Here is a 14,713-nt window from a genome sequence, read left to right as displayed (position 1 = left end):
GGGGGAGAGGGGGGAGGAGGGGGGAGGGGGGGGGGGTCGGTTTTGTCATGTACATATTTGTTTGGGGGTCCGCGAGTGCTCACCATCGCTCATAATGGCTACCCATCGCAGCTCGTGGTGCACCTCCCACAAGATCTGGAAGAACATGTGCAAGCTCCGCTCGCCTGTCTTCGTTCCCGACTGCCTGCCCTGGCTGCTCTGGCTCGACGTATTGTTGCCGCACCGCCGCCGCCGCAACCTTCATCGGCCTCATCCTCATCATCGCCTGCTGCAGGTGCTGCAGCGAGTGGAGCCACTGGTGCTCCCTCGTCGCCGCCGCAAGATGATCCTTCGTTGTCGGCGACTTTGTCGCCTGCGTCAGATGCCGTCAGTTCCGACACGTCGCCACAGACGAGTGCCGCACCCACCTCACCGCCGCAACATGCCGCGCCAGCCTTTGCTATCCCGCACGCCGCCCCGCTTGCCGAGCTCGCCACTAACGCCGCCTACCTTCTCCATCCGGCATGCCATGCTTACGCGCTTGCGCTCGCCGAGTGGGCTCTTGGCAGGGTCTCCGCTGATGGCGATGATGCTGACTCGCCGCTCTCCGAGGCCTCCTCGGGCGTCTTTTCGCCGGCCCTCGTCGCCGACGCGCTCGTGGCCTGGCACCCGCCCTTTGCCGCCGCCCTCGCCGAGCTGGACGGCGGCAATGAGAGGGCAGCCCGCCTTCTTGGCGCGCCGCTCCGTCTCGAGCGCGACCTCGCTGTCGCCGCCTCCGACGACGGCCTTGGTAACCTCGCCGGTGGCCTCCTTGTCCATGCCGCAAACACCACCCAGGCCGCGCTCTACGCTCCGCTCAAGACCGCGGGCGTCCTGAAGTTCCTCGGCAGCGTCACTGACATCGACTCGGCCTTTCTTGACGAGTGGCGCGCCGCCCCGCCGGAGCTCCTCCGCCACGGCCTTTGGATCAAGTCCAACGGCTCGCCGCGCATCATTCTCGCCCTCCGCGATGCCCTGGTCTGGCTCGCCCCACCCGAGTCGTCGTCATCGCTCCGCAAAATGCGCCACGGCCTCAACAAGCTCAAGAGCAGTTTCAAAAAGCTCGGCACCCTCACTGCAGGCCTCACTGCTTCAGGCCCCTCCGGCCCCGGCGAGTATGCCATCCAGAACCTGCCGGGCCTTCCCTACGTCCTCAACGGCCCGCCCATCCCCTTCTCGCTCGCTCCGCTCTTCCGCTACGTCATCCCCTACACCGCCATTGACGCCATCCGCGCCTCGCCCTCGGACGACACGGCCTTTGACATTATCTGCACACCCCTTGCCGCCCACACCGCCGCCAAGAAGAAGAAGCCCAAGGCTACAAAGCACTCGTTCTCCGTCGCCTCGCCCGTCGTCCGCACCGAGTGGCTTTGGCTTTTGCAGGATCTCTGGCACGCAGCACTCGCCCCGCGCCAGCCAGCGGTCGATGGCCTCGACCCGGCCGTCCGCCCGCAATCGCTTATCCTCGCCTCCCTCTGGCTCCATCACGCACGCTCCTCCCCCGCCGTCGCCTCGGTCATCGCCACCGATCCGGTCTCAGACTCGGACGCGGACTCGGACTCGGACTCGGATCCGCTGCCTGCCACCTCGCCGCCCTCTGCCCCTCCTGCCGCCTCGCTCACCGTCGACTCGTTACATCTTCCCGACGACGACGAAGTGTCCTTCAACGCTGTCACAGCTCCCAACACCTCTTCCGACAACGACGATGACGACGAGCTCGCTCTCCTGCACTAGCCGTAGCCACATCCGCCGCCCTCACCACGTGACCTGCTGAAAAACATGACAATACCAAATGGCATCAGCTCGACCGCGCCACAACGGCAACCTCCACTCTGCACTCGTCGCCATCCCCTCCCACTGTACCCATGATGTCGCCCCTTGCCATTGCTATGGCAATACCATTGTCCACAAAACCACTGGGTGCCCAAAAAACAGAAAAAATACCCCCACACGTGGAACTGCAATACACGCCACGCACGGCCTCAACTCACAACCACGGCCACTTGTCTTGCTCGGCATCACGAGTCTCGCCACCAATGCCGACACCACTTCGTAGCAGCATGCTCTTGCTTGCTTTCCTTACACTTGCCCACTTTTCTGTCTCTGAAGCGTTTTCTATCGGTCACCATGCCGACGCTACCACCAACGCCGCCGGCTGTGTGTTCGGCGCCGAAGGATCGTCAGCGACGACGCAACTTTTGGTCCTCGGCTCTTTTTTCGTCGAGTATGCTGGCGTCTTTGCTGCCCCGCCACGAGCAGAAGCGCCCACTTGGGCTGCCGGCATTCAAAAGCTGCATGCTCACGGACTGCAAAATGCTCAAGATGTGCTTGGCTACCTTGCCACTGTGGAAAACGGAACGCTGGACGTGGTTGACAGTGAGCTGCCGGCCAATCCGATCCGAGCCCTCCTCGCCGTCGGCGCCGGCCTGCACGCCATCCAGGATCTGTATGCCCATGCGACGTGGGTCGAGCTCCACGCGCGCAACACTTCGTCAGAGTGTACTCTGTGCCTCCGCGCTGATACCCTTGGCGCCTACACGCAAGCGCAGATCGAGGCGCTCGGCAGTGCACTGCGGACCGGCAACGCCTCGCAGCACCTCCGCAATCTCCCTCCCGCCGCCCGCATCGAAGGCGAGTGGGTTCTCCGCAACCACCCTCTTGAGGCTCACGGCGACTACTGTCGCGGTCTCAACAAGGACTCGGCCAACCGCCCGCTGTTCCACGAAGCCTACGGCTTTGCGCTCGCGGCCTCCATCGAGTTCCTCGAGCGCGTCCGCGCCCACCTTGCCGCACACCACCCAGCAATACTCACCGGAGTTGCATCGGGTGGGAGTTCATTGTTACTGCAAGCGAGGCAACAGCCATTGCTGCCGAGTACGTTGCCATGCGCGACATTGCCGTCCCGGCAGCCATTCCCGTGGCGCAGGACGGTCATTGGAAGGGCTCCGGCTCGGGCGATGCCACCCACTTTGCCTCGGTCGAAGAGCCGTACTTTGCAGCAGACTGGCTCCGCTTCCCGCGCAATGCCTTTGCAGCTCTGGCCTCGAGCCAGCCCTTTGCCGCGTACCTCGTCAATCGCCTCTACAGCGAGACGAGAGCGTGGCCAGCATCGGTGGGCTGGCCTCTCACGCGCCAGCCCTTTGCCGCACTCGGCGCCACACTCACCGGCTGCGCCAACCCACGGGCCATAGTCGTCCGTACACTCGCCGCCAACAAGATTGGGGCGGGCTCGGATGCGGGATCTGCCAACAAAGAAGACCTGTTCATCCGCGTCCGTGCTCCCGTGACCTCGACTTCAACCGCGCTGCATAGCTTTGACGAGGCGCCGCATCTCGAAGCCGACTCGGTTGCAGACATCATGTGGTCCACACTCGTGCTAGTCTCCGGCTCGGGCGGCAGCGTCCCGCTCCAGATCCAGCTGTACGACGACTCGGGCCTGCTCGGCAACGCCGCTGTGCTTGACATCGGCACCTCGGGCGCCGACAAGCACGTCGCCATCACCGTCGATCCGGCCACAGGTACGCTCGCCGGCGATGCCTCCGGCCTTCACGCTTCTCAGGCCAATCCGGTGGCAGCCGTCGGCGCCAACGGCGCCGCCACGTTCTACGTCCGTGCACTCGCGCTTGGCGGTTGCTCCGGTGACGGTGCAGTGATTGTCGCCGATGCTGTCACTGCCCAGTGCCCCGATGCCGATGTCGAGACGCCGGTGGCCTTCTGGTGCCCGACTCTGCCCGCTGCGCCAACTCCGCCGTCGCCTCCGTCGCCACCGCCACCACCGTGCCATGTCTACACCCACCGGCTCCTTTCCAAGCCGTACTTTGTTGTCGGCCTCCAACTGATCTTCTCCGCCTCTGTCCCGTTCCTTCTCACCTATCTCAAGCTCACCGCGCTTGAGAGGGCTGTCGAGGCCGCCACACGCGTGCCTTCGCTTCCGTCAGATGATCCACCGGCCTATGCCGACGTCGTCATGTCGACAACTTCATCGTACGACTCGTACTCGTCCGAGTACGAGCAGCAAGAGGAGGAGGCATCAAGGCGATCACCTGCCCGCCCACGCTCACACTCACACTCACGCCCACACCCACGCTCACGCTCACGCTCGCGCTCGCGCTCGCGCGCCCGTCGTAAGGCGCAGATCGACGCAGTGCAAATTCCACTGGGCGCGCGAGTCGGCATCTCATATCTCATCGAGTTTGCGCAGGTCGTGGCGCAGGTGACCGCGCTCATTATCCTCTACGCTGCCTACAACCGCGAATCCAACACTGCGGCCTTCCAGGCCTGCTCAGGCTTCTACCAGTACGAGGTGGCGTTTGTGTTCCTCTCACAGACTTCGTTCCTCACCCACGGCGCCATCGTGTACCAAGTCTTCCAGGTTGGATCGTGCCGGCTGCTGCGGCTGCAGCCGCTACGGATGCTTGCCTCGTCGCTCTTCTTTGTCCTCCTCTTCACCATCTCGGTGCCCTGGCTCGTCACCCACTACCTCCCAGCAACAATTCTGTACATCCCGCTGGTGGCGTCGGCGGCGCTCGTGCAGATTCCGGTCAACCTCCCAGCGTACTACCTCCATCGCCGGCTGGCCCGGCTGGCCACGCCGCACCTCCGCGAGGCCCGGCGCCGCACTCTGACCGCGGTTGAGAACATGGCGGTCGAGATTGACTTTAATGTCACCGTCGCCGCCGCCCGAGCCCTCACGCTCCCCATCACTATCATCCTCCCGGGCATTCTCCTGCACTTTTACCACGGCTCGGCCTGGTTCCAGGCTGTCCGCGACGACTACAACGACCGCGACGCCGCCGAATACTTTGCGTCGATGCGTGAGGTCTTGTACGTATTGGTCCAGGCGCTCGCCTGAGCCGCATCATCATGCCGTCACGAGCAGTTTGCGCTGCTCAGCGAGCATGCGCTTGTAAGTAACAATGTCATCCTTGGCCTTACGCAACGCACTCTTGTACTGCGCCACTTTTTCGTCGCGCTTGGCCACTGCGCGCTGGACGCGCTCCTCCACAGCGGCGAGCTCGTCAGCATGAGCGGCTTCGAGCGTGGCGACGCGGTCATCAGCCGCCGCCGCCGCTGCCTTGGCCTCGTCCTGCGCCACACGGACTGCGTTGTGGGCAGCAGCGAGCTTGTCCGCCGCCGCCACCTTGGCCTTTTGCTCCCCAGCGGCTGCGGCGTCGGCGAGCTCAGACTCGAGCTCAGCGACGCGGGCGCGAGCGGTGTCGCGCTCGCGGCGGAGATCATCCGCGGTGGCGGTGGCCTTGTCGGCCGTCTCGCGCGCGGCGGCAAGCTCAGTCGCGGTCTCAGCGAGCGCGGTCTCCAACTCAGCAATCCTAGCGCGGACAAGCGCCGTCTCGCGATTGGCGGCAGCCACGTCGGCCCGAGCGTCCGCCAGCTCAGTCTCTAGCGCAGCAGTCTCGGCCTTGACCGAAGCCGCAGCGTCGGCGCGGAGCTCATCTTCGAGCGCAGCGGCCTCGTCGTCGAGCTTGGCGATGACTCGCTTGATCTGGGCGTCGCGCTGCTCGTTGAGCTGCTCGCGAAGCCGGGCCTCGGCCGCCTCGGCCTTGGCACGGACTGAACGCATGTACTGCGTCTTGAACGTCTCCATCTGAAGCGCCGCTTCTTCCTTGGCAGTGGCGAGCGCGACAGCGGCACGACGAGCCTCCTCGGCACGACGGGCCTCGGCGTCGTCGAGGGCAGCGGCAAGCCGCGCGTCAGCATCGCGCGCTGCCGCGTCGAGTCGCTTCTGCTGGGCCGCCCGGATGCGGTCGAGCTCGGCAGCGGCGGCGGCCCGCTCGGCGTCGAACTTAGCCTTCCAAGCCTCGCGCTCAGCAGCCAGCTCCTCTTCAGCGCGGGCAGAGGCCGAGGCGGCGACGCCGCGCCTGGCATCGGCGGCGTCGGCGAGCGCAGCGTCAAGCTTGGCTTGCCACTCGTCACGGAGGCGGGCGGCGGCCGAGGCGGCGTCGGCGGCGGCGGCGTCAAGAGCTGCCCGCTTGTCGGCAGCAGCAGCCGCCGCCGCTGCCGCAAGATCCGACTTGTGTTTTGCCAGCAGCCGCTGGATCTCGGGCTCGAGCGCAGCAATGGTCTCTTCCTTGATGGCGTTGCGGTTGGCTGCCATCCACTTTTCCCGACGGATCTTCTCGGCGGCAACGAGCTTCTCTCGGGCGGCGGCAATAGCCTGCTGCGACGCTTTTTGCAGCCGCTCTTCGCGGAGCCGGTGTGCGGCCTCGAGGTCCGAGTTCTGGGCGGCAAGCACTTCGCACTTGTCCGCGAGTGCCGCCTTGTCGGCAAGCAGCCCGTCAATGAGCTCCTGGTGACGGACAAGCGCGGCCTCCATCTCACCCCGGACTGCGTCGGCGGCCTTTTCACCAGCCGCTTGTGCTGCACGAACCTGCAGCGCAGCGTTGGCCCGGGTCTCGCGCAACGTCGACTGCAGCAGCGCAATCGTCTTGCTCGACTCTTCAGCCGCCGCTGCCGACGTGCCGGGTCCTGGTGGCGTGCTCGCCGAGGACCCTGGTGCTGGAGAGAGCGATGGCGAGGTCGGCCCGCGCCGTGACGCCTCCACCGGTGAGAACGAGCCCGAGAGCGCGCCAGGCGACGCCGACGCCGCATCGCCGGCCTCCACAGCGTCGAGAAATGAAATGAGCGAGGTGAGGCGATGCTTGGAGAGTGGCTGGCTCCCACCAGCCTGTGCCGGCGAGGCGGCGGAGGCCGGCGAAGCCGACGCCGCCGAGAGCGGCGAAAACGGCTCAGGCTTGGACGGAGGGGTGTACGCCTGGGTCGGCCTGCGAGAGTGGCGCCGCCCGTCCGATGGCGGCGTGGGCGGGCGGAGGACAGGTGGCCGCACAGCGCGAGGCTGCACAGTGCGAGGCTGCGGCGTATGCCGTGCGCGAGGTGGGTGCGAGTTGCGCGGGAGTCGAGCAGAGGACGATGATGGGGGGTGCTTGTCAATTTTTTGCATTTTCCTTGTCACGTCCACCGGGCCGCCGTCGACCGCCTTTGCGCGCCAACGCCGCTGCCGACTCGGCCTTGTGCTGCGCCTGCAGCTTCTTCCGCTGCGCCTTGAGCATCGACAGCGCCCGCTGCTGGCTTGTCCGGCTCCTCTCGCTACCTGTTCCGCCGTCTGGCATGTGGCTGTTGGCGTGGTAGGGGTGAGCGAGAGAGGTGGGCGGTGTGGTTGGGAGGTGGCGTGGGTGGCTGTCGTCGTGATCGATCGCCATCGTGATCAAAGCCCGTCGGCACGTCAAGCGCTGAGCCAAAGGAAGAGATGGGATGGATTCAGGCAAACTCGCACAACTGCATCGTCAAACTACTCGCACTGATCGACACACGCACTGTGCCGGAGAAAGAGGCGTGAGAGAGGGGCCGAGCGTCGGTCCCATAGTGGCATCGAGCTTGGTACATGTCAGACGCCACCAGAAAGAGAATCCGGGATCTTCGTGCATGCATGGGGGGTGCCCACATTTTACGAGAGTGTCACAGCACACACACACACACACACTCTCTCTCTCAATACATCTCTGCCGCACGGAGCTACCACAGCGAGAGTGGAAGCCCAGCAGTCCAGTCATCACCCTCGGAGACTGTCGAGGCTGAGGCCATGGCGGCGATGCGGTCGGCGACCTTGAGAAGGAAGCTGTCTGTGGTCGAGTAGATGAGGAGGCCGGCAAAGGAGGTGGACGCAGCGTCCATGACGTGGAGAACAAGAACCTTGACTGATGTGAGCCAGAGCTCATCGGCAAAGCGAGAGCAGACAATGCCCTTGAACAGCGCCGGATGGTGGCCGTGCCGGGCGAGCTTGCGGACGATGGTCCACTGCTTGGCGGCGATAAAGGAGAAGATCTCGAGAATGTCCTTGACCTCGAGCGAGGAGAGGGCAAGGACGACGCCGTCCCGGGCCTCGCTCGAACTGACGTCAAAGGCGTCCGACTCTGCGTGCGCCCGAGCGAGCGACGCCGCAGTCTGGACTCGCGTGCCGTCCGCCGCGGCAGCTTCCAGGATCTGGGCCGGCAGCGTATACGCAGCAAAGGCCTTGGGCGGTGAGCTCGGCATAGCCTTGCCCAGCGTGAGGAACTGCATGTCCTCGAGAGCCTTGACAGCTGCGGCACGAACAACATCATCGTCATCATAGACCGAGATGGAGACGACCTTGACCGGCTTGGCCAAGCCAAGATGAGCCACCGATGACGCCGATTTCCCCTTTTTCCTCCGCCTGCCCTTCTTGCGCTTCTTTCCACCCTCTCCAGCCTCGGCCATCTTGCTCACTCCGCCTCCTCCGCCAAGCTGACCCGCTCCTGCTCCAGCTCCTGCTCCTCCTCCTCCTCCTGCTCCTGCCCCTGCTCTGGCTCCACCGCCAGCACGTCGAGCTGCTCCTGCCAGACTTGGAACACTCGCTGTACCACCCCCGCTGGCTGTGCTAGTGTACCCCCCCGGGTGTGGTGCGTCCGTGGTGTGACCGGTCCGGACGACATTGCTGGTGCGTGAGGGGTGACGTGCGACGAGTGGCCGAACAACCGGCCTGCCCCACCCCCTCTGTCCCTCCCTCTCTCTCCCCCCCCCTGCCATCACCCAAGCCCAAACGCTCACCCATACCCTTCCCTCCCTCCCTCCCTCCCGCCCCTCCTCATCAGCTATGTTACATTTTCAATTACTCATCCCCAAAGCGCATCGCCAAGTGCGCGCATGTCGGCGTCATACTGCGACGGTGCAGGAAGCGGAATCGGGTACATCTCGTCCGTCCCGCCGTTGCGATCAATGAGCGTCCCTACGTGCCGCCGCACAGCCTCGATCTCCGAGCAGAGCGTGGTGGCCTCGCTCTCAAGCGCCACACACGACGCCGCCGGCCCGTCGAGCTCGCGCGCCTTGACCTGCTCGGCGTACTCGGCCTCGATCGACGCCGCAAGCTGTGCTGCTTGCTCCTCGGCAATCCGCGCCTTGAGCTCGAGCTCGGCCACCCGCGCCCGCAGACGATCGCGCTGTGCCGACATCTGCGCCATCGTCGCGTCGGCCTCGGCCTGCGCCGCTGCATCCTGCGCCGCCACCTCGCGCGCTGTATCCAGGCGTGCCTGGTCCGCCTTGATCGACTCGAGCAGCTCGCCACATGCCCGAAGCTCGGCTGCATCAACTGCCGCCGCCTTGCGCGCCTCCACCACAGCCTGGGCGTCAACAGCCTCGACCTCCTTCTTGGTCGCCCGCAGCACAATCTCCGCCGTCCGCAGCGCGGCCTCCTTGGCCTCCACACGAACCTGCAGCCCTTCCAACGCATCCTTCACATCTTCCACGTTCCAATCCTCCACATCGCCCTGTCGCCAGCCAGACACTGAGAGCGACATCCTCGGCCCCTTTGTCGACGACTCGAGTCCGCTCAGCCGCCGCATCATGCTCATGATCAATCTCTCACTCGCGCTCTCTATCTCCCCTCGGTCTCTTGCTCTCTCTCTCTCTCTCTTTCTCGAGAAGTCAAGTGTCTTTCCCTTCCCCCACCCCACACCCAACCTCCCTGCTCTGCCCTCCCTTCATCCCCCTTCCACCTCTCCTTGACACTGTGCTGTTGACTCCCAAAACCGCGCGCGCCATTCAGCCGTTCCCCCCCCCCCACCCCAAAATTAAACAAAATTTGTGCAGAATCCCCCCTTCCCCCCCCCCCTCCCGGAGGCCACTTTCTGTGAATGGCGTGGCCGGTGGCTGCCAGCTGCAGACGGCAACGCCTTTCTCTGGCCGTCGCTGGCTATGCTGTCGAGTATTGTGGCGGCGACGTCTGCTTCTGGACGAGCAGCAGGATACACAAAAGTGTTCCAACATGCACAACAGCCATCAACGTCTTTGGAGCACCTGTTCTCTGATGTGAATGGCTGGCTTGACGCCCTCTGTAGCCACCTTGACCTTGCCGAGTCGGAGGTGTACGTGTCGCTGCTGCTGCTGTGTCCTTGACGACCTTTTCCTCCTCTTCTCACCCCCTACGGTGAAGACGTTATCCCACATCCTTCCCACCCACCTTGTACTGCTCCACGCAACATCCTCTACCCCCCCATCCCACTTTCTCCACCTTTCGTACCCCCTCAGGTCATGCCGTTGCCACCGCTATCCTTGCGCCCGCTCACCAGTAGATTCTACTCTTTGCCCACCACAGACTCCCTCCGCTCCTCCGCGTCGCCGGCCTCTTCACCTCGACCACTTCCTTGATGGCCAAGGCAGAGTCCAGTGCACTTGCTCTCCTCGCAGACTGTCTTGTTGACTTGCTCCTGGCAGCTTCGTCCAAGAAGCTCATACAGCTCTCGGCTTGGGTCTGGTCTGTCGCCTGCTTCCCCACCGCTATCACCCTCCGTCTCGCTCCGCGCATCTTTGCCCACGCTGCTGCTCTCCTCGACTCGGACACGTTCCTTGTAGCAAACTCGGTCTCGGTCACAGATGCAGTCCTCGACATGATGCTCCAGCTTGTCTCGCGCCTCCTTGATCCGCCGCATGCCGCTGACGAACAATGCCATCTCTCGCCTGTCTTGCTCAACCTTCCGGCCTGGTGGCCGTGTCTATGCACCGGCCTGGTGGTCTGGGACCTCCGCGCAGACAACCTTCGCCCGCTGGTCGCCAAGGCCTCGGCCACTCTTCGTGCCGCCTGGCCGCTCTACTCTGCCTCCTCGCTCTCGTCCTCCTCCTCGTCGTCGCGCTCCAAGCTCCTCGACACCGTCCTCACCGCCATTGCCAACGACGAGGCCGTCCACCCGGGCGCCCTCCTCAGGCCCAAGGCCCGGCTCGGCGATTCAGACGTTGCCTACCTCGCGCTCGACGCTTGGATCCTCCTTGTCCGTGTCCTCGGCGACGCGCTTGTCCGTCAGCCGTCACTTCTCAACGCACTGCTCAAGCTCCCCGAGGCCACTTTCCGCGCGTCCGACCCGGCCGTCCGCGCCTCGTCGTTTGTGCCTTGGTGCCAGCTCGCGGCCGTCCTCTTCTCGCACGCCTCCGATCCCGAGTCCAAGTTCCGCATCACCAAGCCGGCCCACGCTGCGCTCTTCCTCAAGCCCATGCTCGACGTCTACACCCATCCGGTGTCTGCGCCTGTCCGCGCCGCGGCCTCGTCGGCCCTGGCCGCGCTGCTGGCCCTCTACGCCCCAGTGGCCGCCGCCGCCACCCTCAAGCTCTTCCATCCCGTCATCGCCGCCCTCATCGCCTCGTCACCGTCACCGGACGAGCTGGACCTCCTCGCACACATCTTTTGCGCCATCCTCGCCCCACTCCCACCGGCCGACGTGCCGGCCCCGGCAACCCCGCCATCGTCCTGGACCACGCTCACTGCTCCGCCGCCGGCTCTCCCGGTCACCTCGCTCGACTCGCACCAATCTTTTCCGGCCATCGACTTGCCGGAGCATGCTATCCCTGCCGTCTTTCCGCTCTTGAGCCAGCTCTTTGGCCTCGCTGTGCGCGCCGCCACCCTCGACACCCTCGCCGCTGCCTGGACACACCTCGCCCGCAGGGTTCGCCTCCACGGCGCCGCCGCCGTCCGCCCGCCGCGCTCGCACGTTCGCGCTGTCAACGCTCTGGTCTCGGCCTCTGTCGATCTGCTCGCCACGTCCAATCCGGACTGGCCGACCCCCTCCCGTGCCGCACTGCTCGTCGCCCTCGCGTCCGAGCTCGGCCCCGAAGTCCTCTCGTCGGTCTTCTTCAAGCTCACCCCGCACGATGACCTCCCCATCCTTCGCCTCGCTGACGCCGCCTGCCGCCTGCGCCACGCCCAGCCGCAACCGTTCCTCCCTCTCTACGCGAGCCTTGTCGACATTGCCTTGCAGGGCGTTCTCGCCCTCGAGTCGGCCGCCCATCTGCTGGCCACTCTCGCCGACCTCTCGGCTGATCTTGCTCTTGATCTGTGGGCCACTCTCGCCGGGCGCCTCACCGCCCACCTCAACGGCGACGTCACGTCGGCTACCACAACCTCGGCCCTCGCCCACCTCACCACTGACGCCGCCGAGCTCATCGGCTCCGTCCTCGCCGCCCCACTTCGCTTCTACCTCGTCGCTGACCCGCCTCAGCTCGCGCCCCAGCTCATCAAGCCCTGGTCCGCGCTCATGGAGACCTCGGCTCGCCTGGTGGCGCTCCGCTTCCCGGCAACGCCCAACCGCTCCATCCACGCCTTTACAACCGCCGCCATGGACGCGCTCCGCTCGTACGTCGCCGCCGCGCACGCGTCTCCTCCGGACTCACCACCGCCACCTGTCCACATCCCGCTTCCGGCCCTCGATCTCCTTCTCCCGGCCCTCGCCGCCGCCCTTCAGCACTTTGCCTTTGTCCTCCCGACAAAGTCTCGCTCGCGCGGCCTGGCCGCTCCCGGCGCTCCGCTCGCCCGCCCGTCTGCGCCGGGCCTGGCCCCGACGCTCGCCCGCACCCGCTCGTCCGACGAAGACACGCGCCCGGGCTCGGGCTTCCCGCTCTCGTCGGCGTGGCTCGAGCTCCTCGAGCTTGCTCACGTCGTCCTTCGCGATCTCATCGAGCTGGCGACTGCCGCCGCCGACGGCGCCCTCCCGCGCCTTGTCGCCCACGTCGACTCCCTCCGTGAGTTCTCGCGCGCTGCGCTTGTCGCCTCGCGCCACGTCACCCTCATCTTTGTCGACAAGTTTGCGGCCCCGATGGTCGACATGCTCGCCGCGCCAAAGTCGCTCCTCCGCGCCAAGGTCACCTCGGTCCGCGGCTCGCCCGGCACCTCGCTCGGTGCCGTCCTCGTCAACTGGATCGCCACCGTCCTTGACGCCCTCGCTCCACCGCGCGTCGCGCCCTACGACTCGGACCTCCTCGCCTTTCTCGCCCCGCTCTTCCAGGGTTGCCTCATGTCCGGATCGACCACCATCCGAAACCAGTTTGTTTCGCTCTGGAACGCCACCTTTGGCAAGGCCGCCCCGGGCGGACCTCCGCTTGTCGTTCCCGTCGGCCTCCGGCCCATCCTCCGTGCCCTCTGCAACCAGCTCGAAGCCGAGGGCGCGACGCCGTTGCAGCTCGTCGATCCGACCGCTCTGCGCTCGCCGCCCAAGGCCGCCCGTGCCAAGGCCCGCCTCGCCGTCCGGCAGGCCGCCAACGCCTCGGCCTCCTCCCCGCCGCCCCTCGGCCGCTCCGACTCGACCTTTGCCGCTCCCTCGCCGTCGCCAGTCTTTGGTGCTACCCCCTCGTCGGCCGCACCCGTTCCGGCCTTTACTCCGCCGCGGACACGCGCAACCCTCCTCTCGCCGCGCTTTGCATCGCCGAGCTCCGTCGCCCGCTTCCCTGGCTCGATGCTTCACCGGAGCCCTGTCGCCGCCACCGCCGCCGCCTCCACCCGCCCGCTCGCCCGCACCACGCCCTCGTCGCGCGTCCGCAACTCGATCGAGGCTGCGCGCAAGCTGAACTCGGCCCGCAAGGCCTCGGCCTCGCCCATCAACTCGCCATCGCCGCCCAAGCTCCACCGCAAGTCCTCGCCCGCTCTCTCCGACATCCCGGTCACCTACTCCAAGCTCGACCGCACCACCTCGGACATCCAGCGGATGGAGACAACCACCCCCGTCGACCTCACCGCCGCACACCCCGCCCTTCCTGACCCGCCCTCACCCGTCGCCTCGAGCATCGGCAAGAAGCGGACGTATGCCAAGTCGCTTGCCGCCGACCATGGAGAGCCCGCCCCACCCAACAAGCCCGGGCCGCGCAAGCGCGTCAAGCTCCTCGTTCCGCGCGACGCCCACATGCTCGCTCCGGACCTCGCCACCTCCTCAGTCCCACTCGAGGCCTCGTCCATGGACCCGCCCTGCTCAAGGCTCTCCGCCATGCCCTTCCTCGCTCCGTCCCACTCTCGGGCATCGGTGACGTCGCCTCGCTCCGCATCTCCGACTTTGACTCTTCCGACGCTCTTGGCTCGGTCCTTCTGCACAACGTCCGCGCCTTTCTCGAGCGCGAGCGCGCCGTCCGCGAGTCCGCCGGCCTCTCATCCATTCGTCGCCCCGCCGCCGCCGCCGCCGCCCCCAACCCCTCCTCCACTGAGCGCATGGTCTCAGTCTTTGTCCCGGGCGTCAAGCGCGGCAAGCGCGTCCTCATCTCGGATCTCTCCTCCTTTGACGCCCTGTACGACCGCCTCACCTCACTCTTCCCAGGCCTCTCCAAGCAGACCCTCGCCTCGGCAAACTCGTCCTACTACGTCGACTCGCGCCTCAACGAGCTCGACATCGACGCCTCACTCAAGTGGTCCCAGCTCGTTGCCGACGATGTTCGCGAGCTCCACATCGAGTAGTATCCCCATTGTAGTCGCTCGGACGCGTTGTCGCCCGTCGAAAAAGTGAACAACACACACAGCTCACCCCGCGCCGACCGATCGGCGTCTCACATGGCTGAAGCTTGAGATGAGCCGGCCAACCAAGCCACACAGCCTCCATCGCGCACCACCGTGACATCCCCAATGACAAACAAGAAGCTTTGTCAGTCCGCTATATTAGCAAAGGTCTCGCGCCACCTCCCCCTCCCCCCCCCCCCCCCCCCCCCCAATTTTAAAATAGGTTGGAGGTTGCGGTAAGAGGGTCTGGGTCTAAAGTGAGGATATCAGAATTAATTTTGTAAGGGGAAAAAGACAGAATAAGGTCCTTGTGTGGAGGGCACGGGGGGAAAAGAGAGTAAGTTGTGAATTATTAAAAAAAAGAAATTGAAGTATTAGAGGCGGACGTACGAGCAGAAGAGTAAGAGTAAATAAAAAAAAACAAAA

At 65.4% G+C, this 14,713-nt stretch overlaps 6 protein-coding genes across 6 annotated transcripts; 3 read left to right on the top strand and 3 right to left on the bottom strand.

Annotated features, from left to right (window-relative positions):
* Positions 1–361: 361 nt before the first annotated feature.
* Positions 362–1,777, top strand: AMSG_00549 (uncharacterized protein; the record flags this gene model as incomplete). The annotated part of the gene is made up of 2 exons (XM_013907369.1): positions 362–380; positions 434–1,777. 2 exons carry the CDS (start codon positions 362–364, stop codon positions 1,750–1,752), a joined length of 1,338 nt encoding a protein of 445 aa, XP_013762823.1. The 3' UTR covers positions 1,753–1,777.
* Positions 1,778–2,078: 301 nt separating this feature from the next.
* On the top strand, positions 2,079–4,974 carry AMSG_00548 (uncharacterized protein; the record flags this gene model as incomplete). Its single annotated transcript, XM_013907368.1, has 2 exons — positions 2,079–2,789; positions 2,852–4,974. 2 exons carry the CDS (start codon positions 2,079–2,081, stop codon positions 4,868–4,870), a joined length of 2,730 nt encoding a protein of 909 aa, XP_013762822.1. The 3' UTR covers positions 4,871–4,974.
* Positions 4,880–7,082, bottom strand: AMSG_00547 (uncharacterized protein; the record flags this gene model as incomplete). Its single annotated transcript, XM_013907367.1, has 2 exons — positions 4,880–6,797; positions 7,024–7,082. The coding sequence occupies 2 exons, from the start codon at positions 7,080–7,082 to the stop codon at positions 4,880–4,882; spliced, it is 1,977 nt and encodes a 658-aa protein (XP_013762821.1).
* A 378-nt stretch (positions 7,083–7,460) lies between these two features.
* AMSG_00546 (uncharacterized protein) lies at positions 7,461–8,383 on the bottom strand. The gene has a single exon (XM_013907366.1). It carries the CDS (start codon positions 8,266–8,268, stop codon positions 7,546–7,548), a length of 723 nt encoding a protein of 240 aa, XP_013762820.1. The 5' UTR covers positions 8,269–8,383; the 3' UTR covers positions 7,461–7,545.
* A 256-nt stretch (positions 8,384–8,639) lies between these two features.
* AMSG_00545 (uncharacterized protein) lies at positions 8,640–9,465 on the bottom strand. Its single transcript, XM_013907365.1, has one exon. It carries the CDS (start codon positions 9,396–9,398, stop codon positions 8,664–8,666), a length of 735 nt encoding a protein of 244 aa, XP_013762819.1. The 5' UTR covers positions 9,399–9,465; the 3' UTR covers positions 8,640–8,663.
* Positions 9,466–10,193: 728 nt separating this feature from the next.
* Positions 10,194–14,309, top strand: AMSG_00544 (uncharacterized protein; the record flags this gene model as incomplete). Its single annotated transcript, XM_013907364.1, has 2 exons — positions 10,194–13,736; positions 13,778–14,309. 2 exons carry the CDS (start codon positions 10,194–10,196, stop codon positions 14,246–14,248), a joined length of 4,014 nt encoding a protein of 1,337 aa, XP_013762818.1. The 3' UTR covers positions 14,249–14,309.
* Positions 14,310–14,713: the final 404 nt, after the last annotated feature.

This window comes from Thecamonas trahens (assembly GCF_000142905.1).
Source record: "Thecamonas trahens ATCC 50062 unplaced genomic scaffold supercont1.2, whole genome shotgun sequence".
NCBI lineage: Eukaryota > Apusomonadida > Apusomonadidae > Thecamonas > Thecamonas trahens.
The sequence above is the reverse complement of the archived record's forward strand: the minus strand, read 5'-3'. Positions and strand labels throughout refer to the sequence as shown.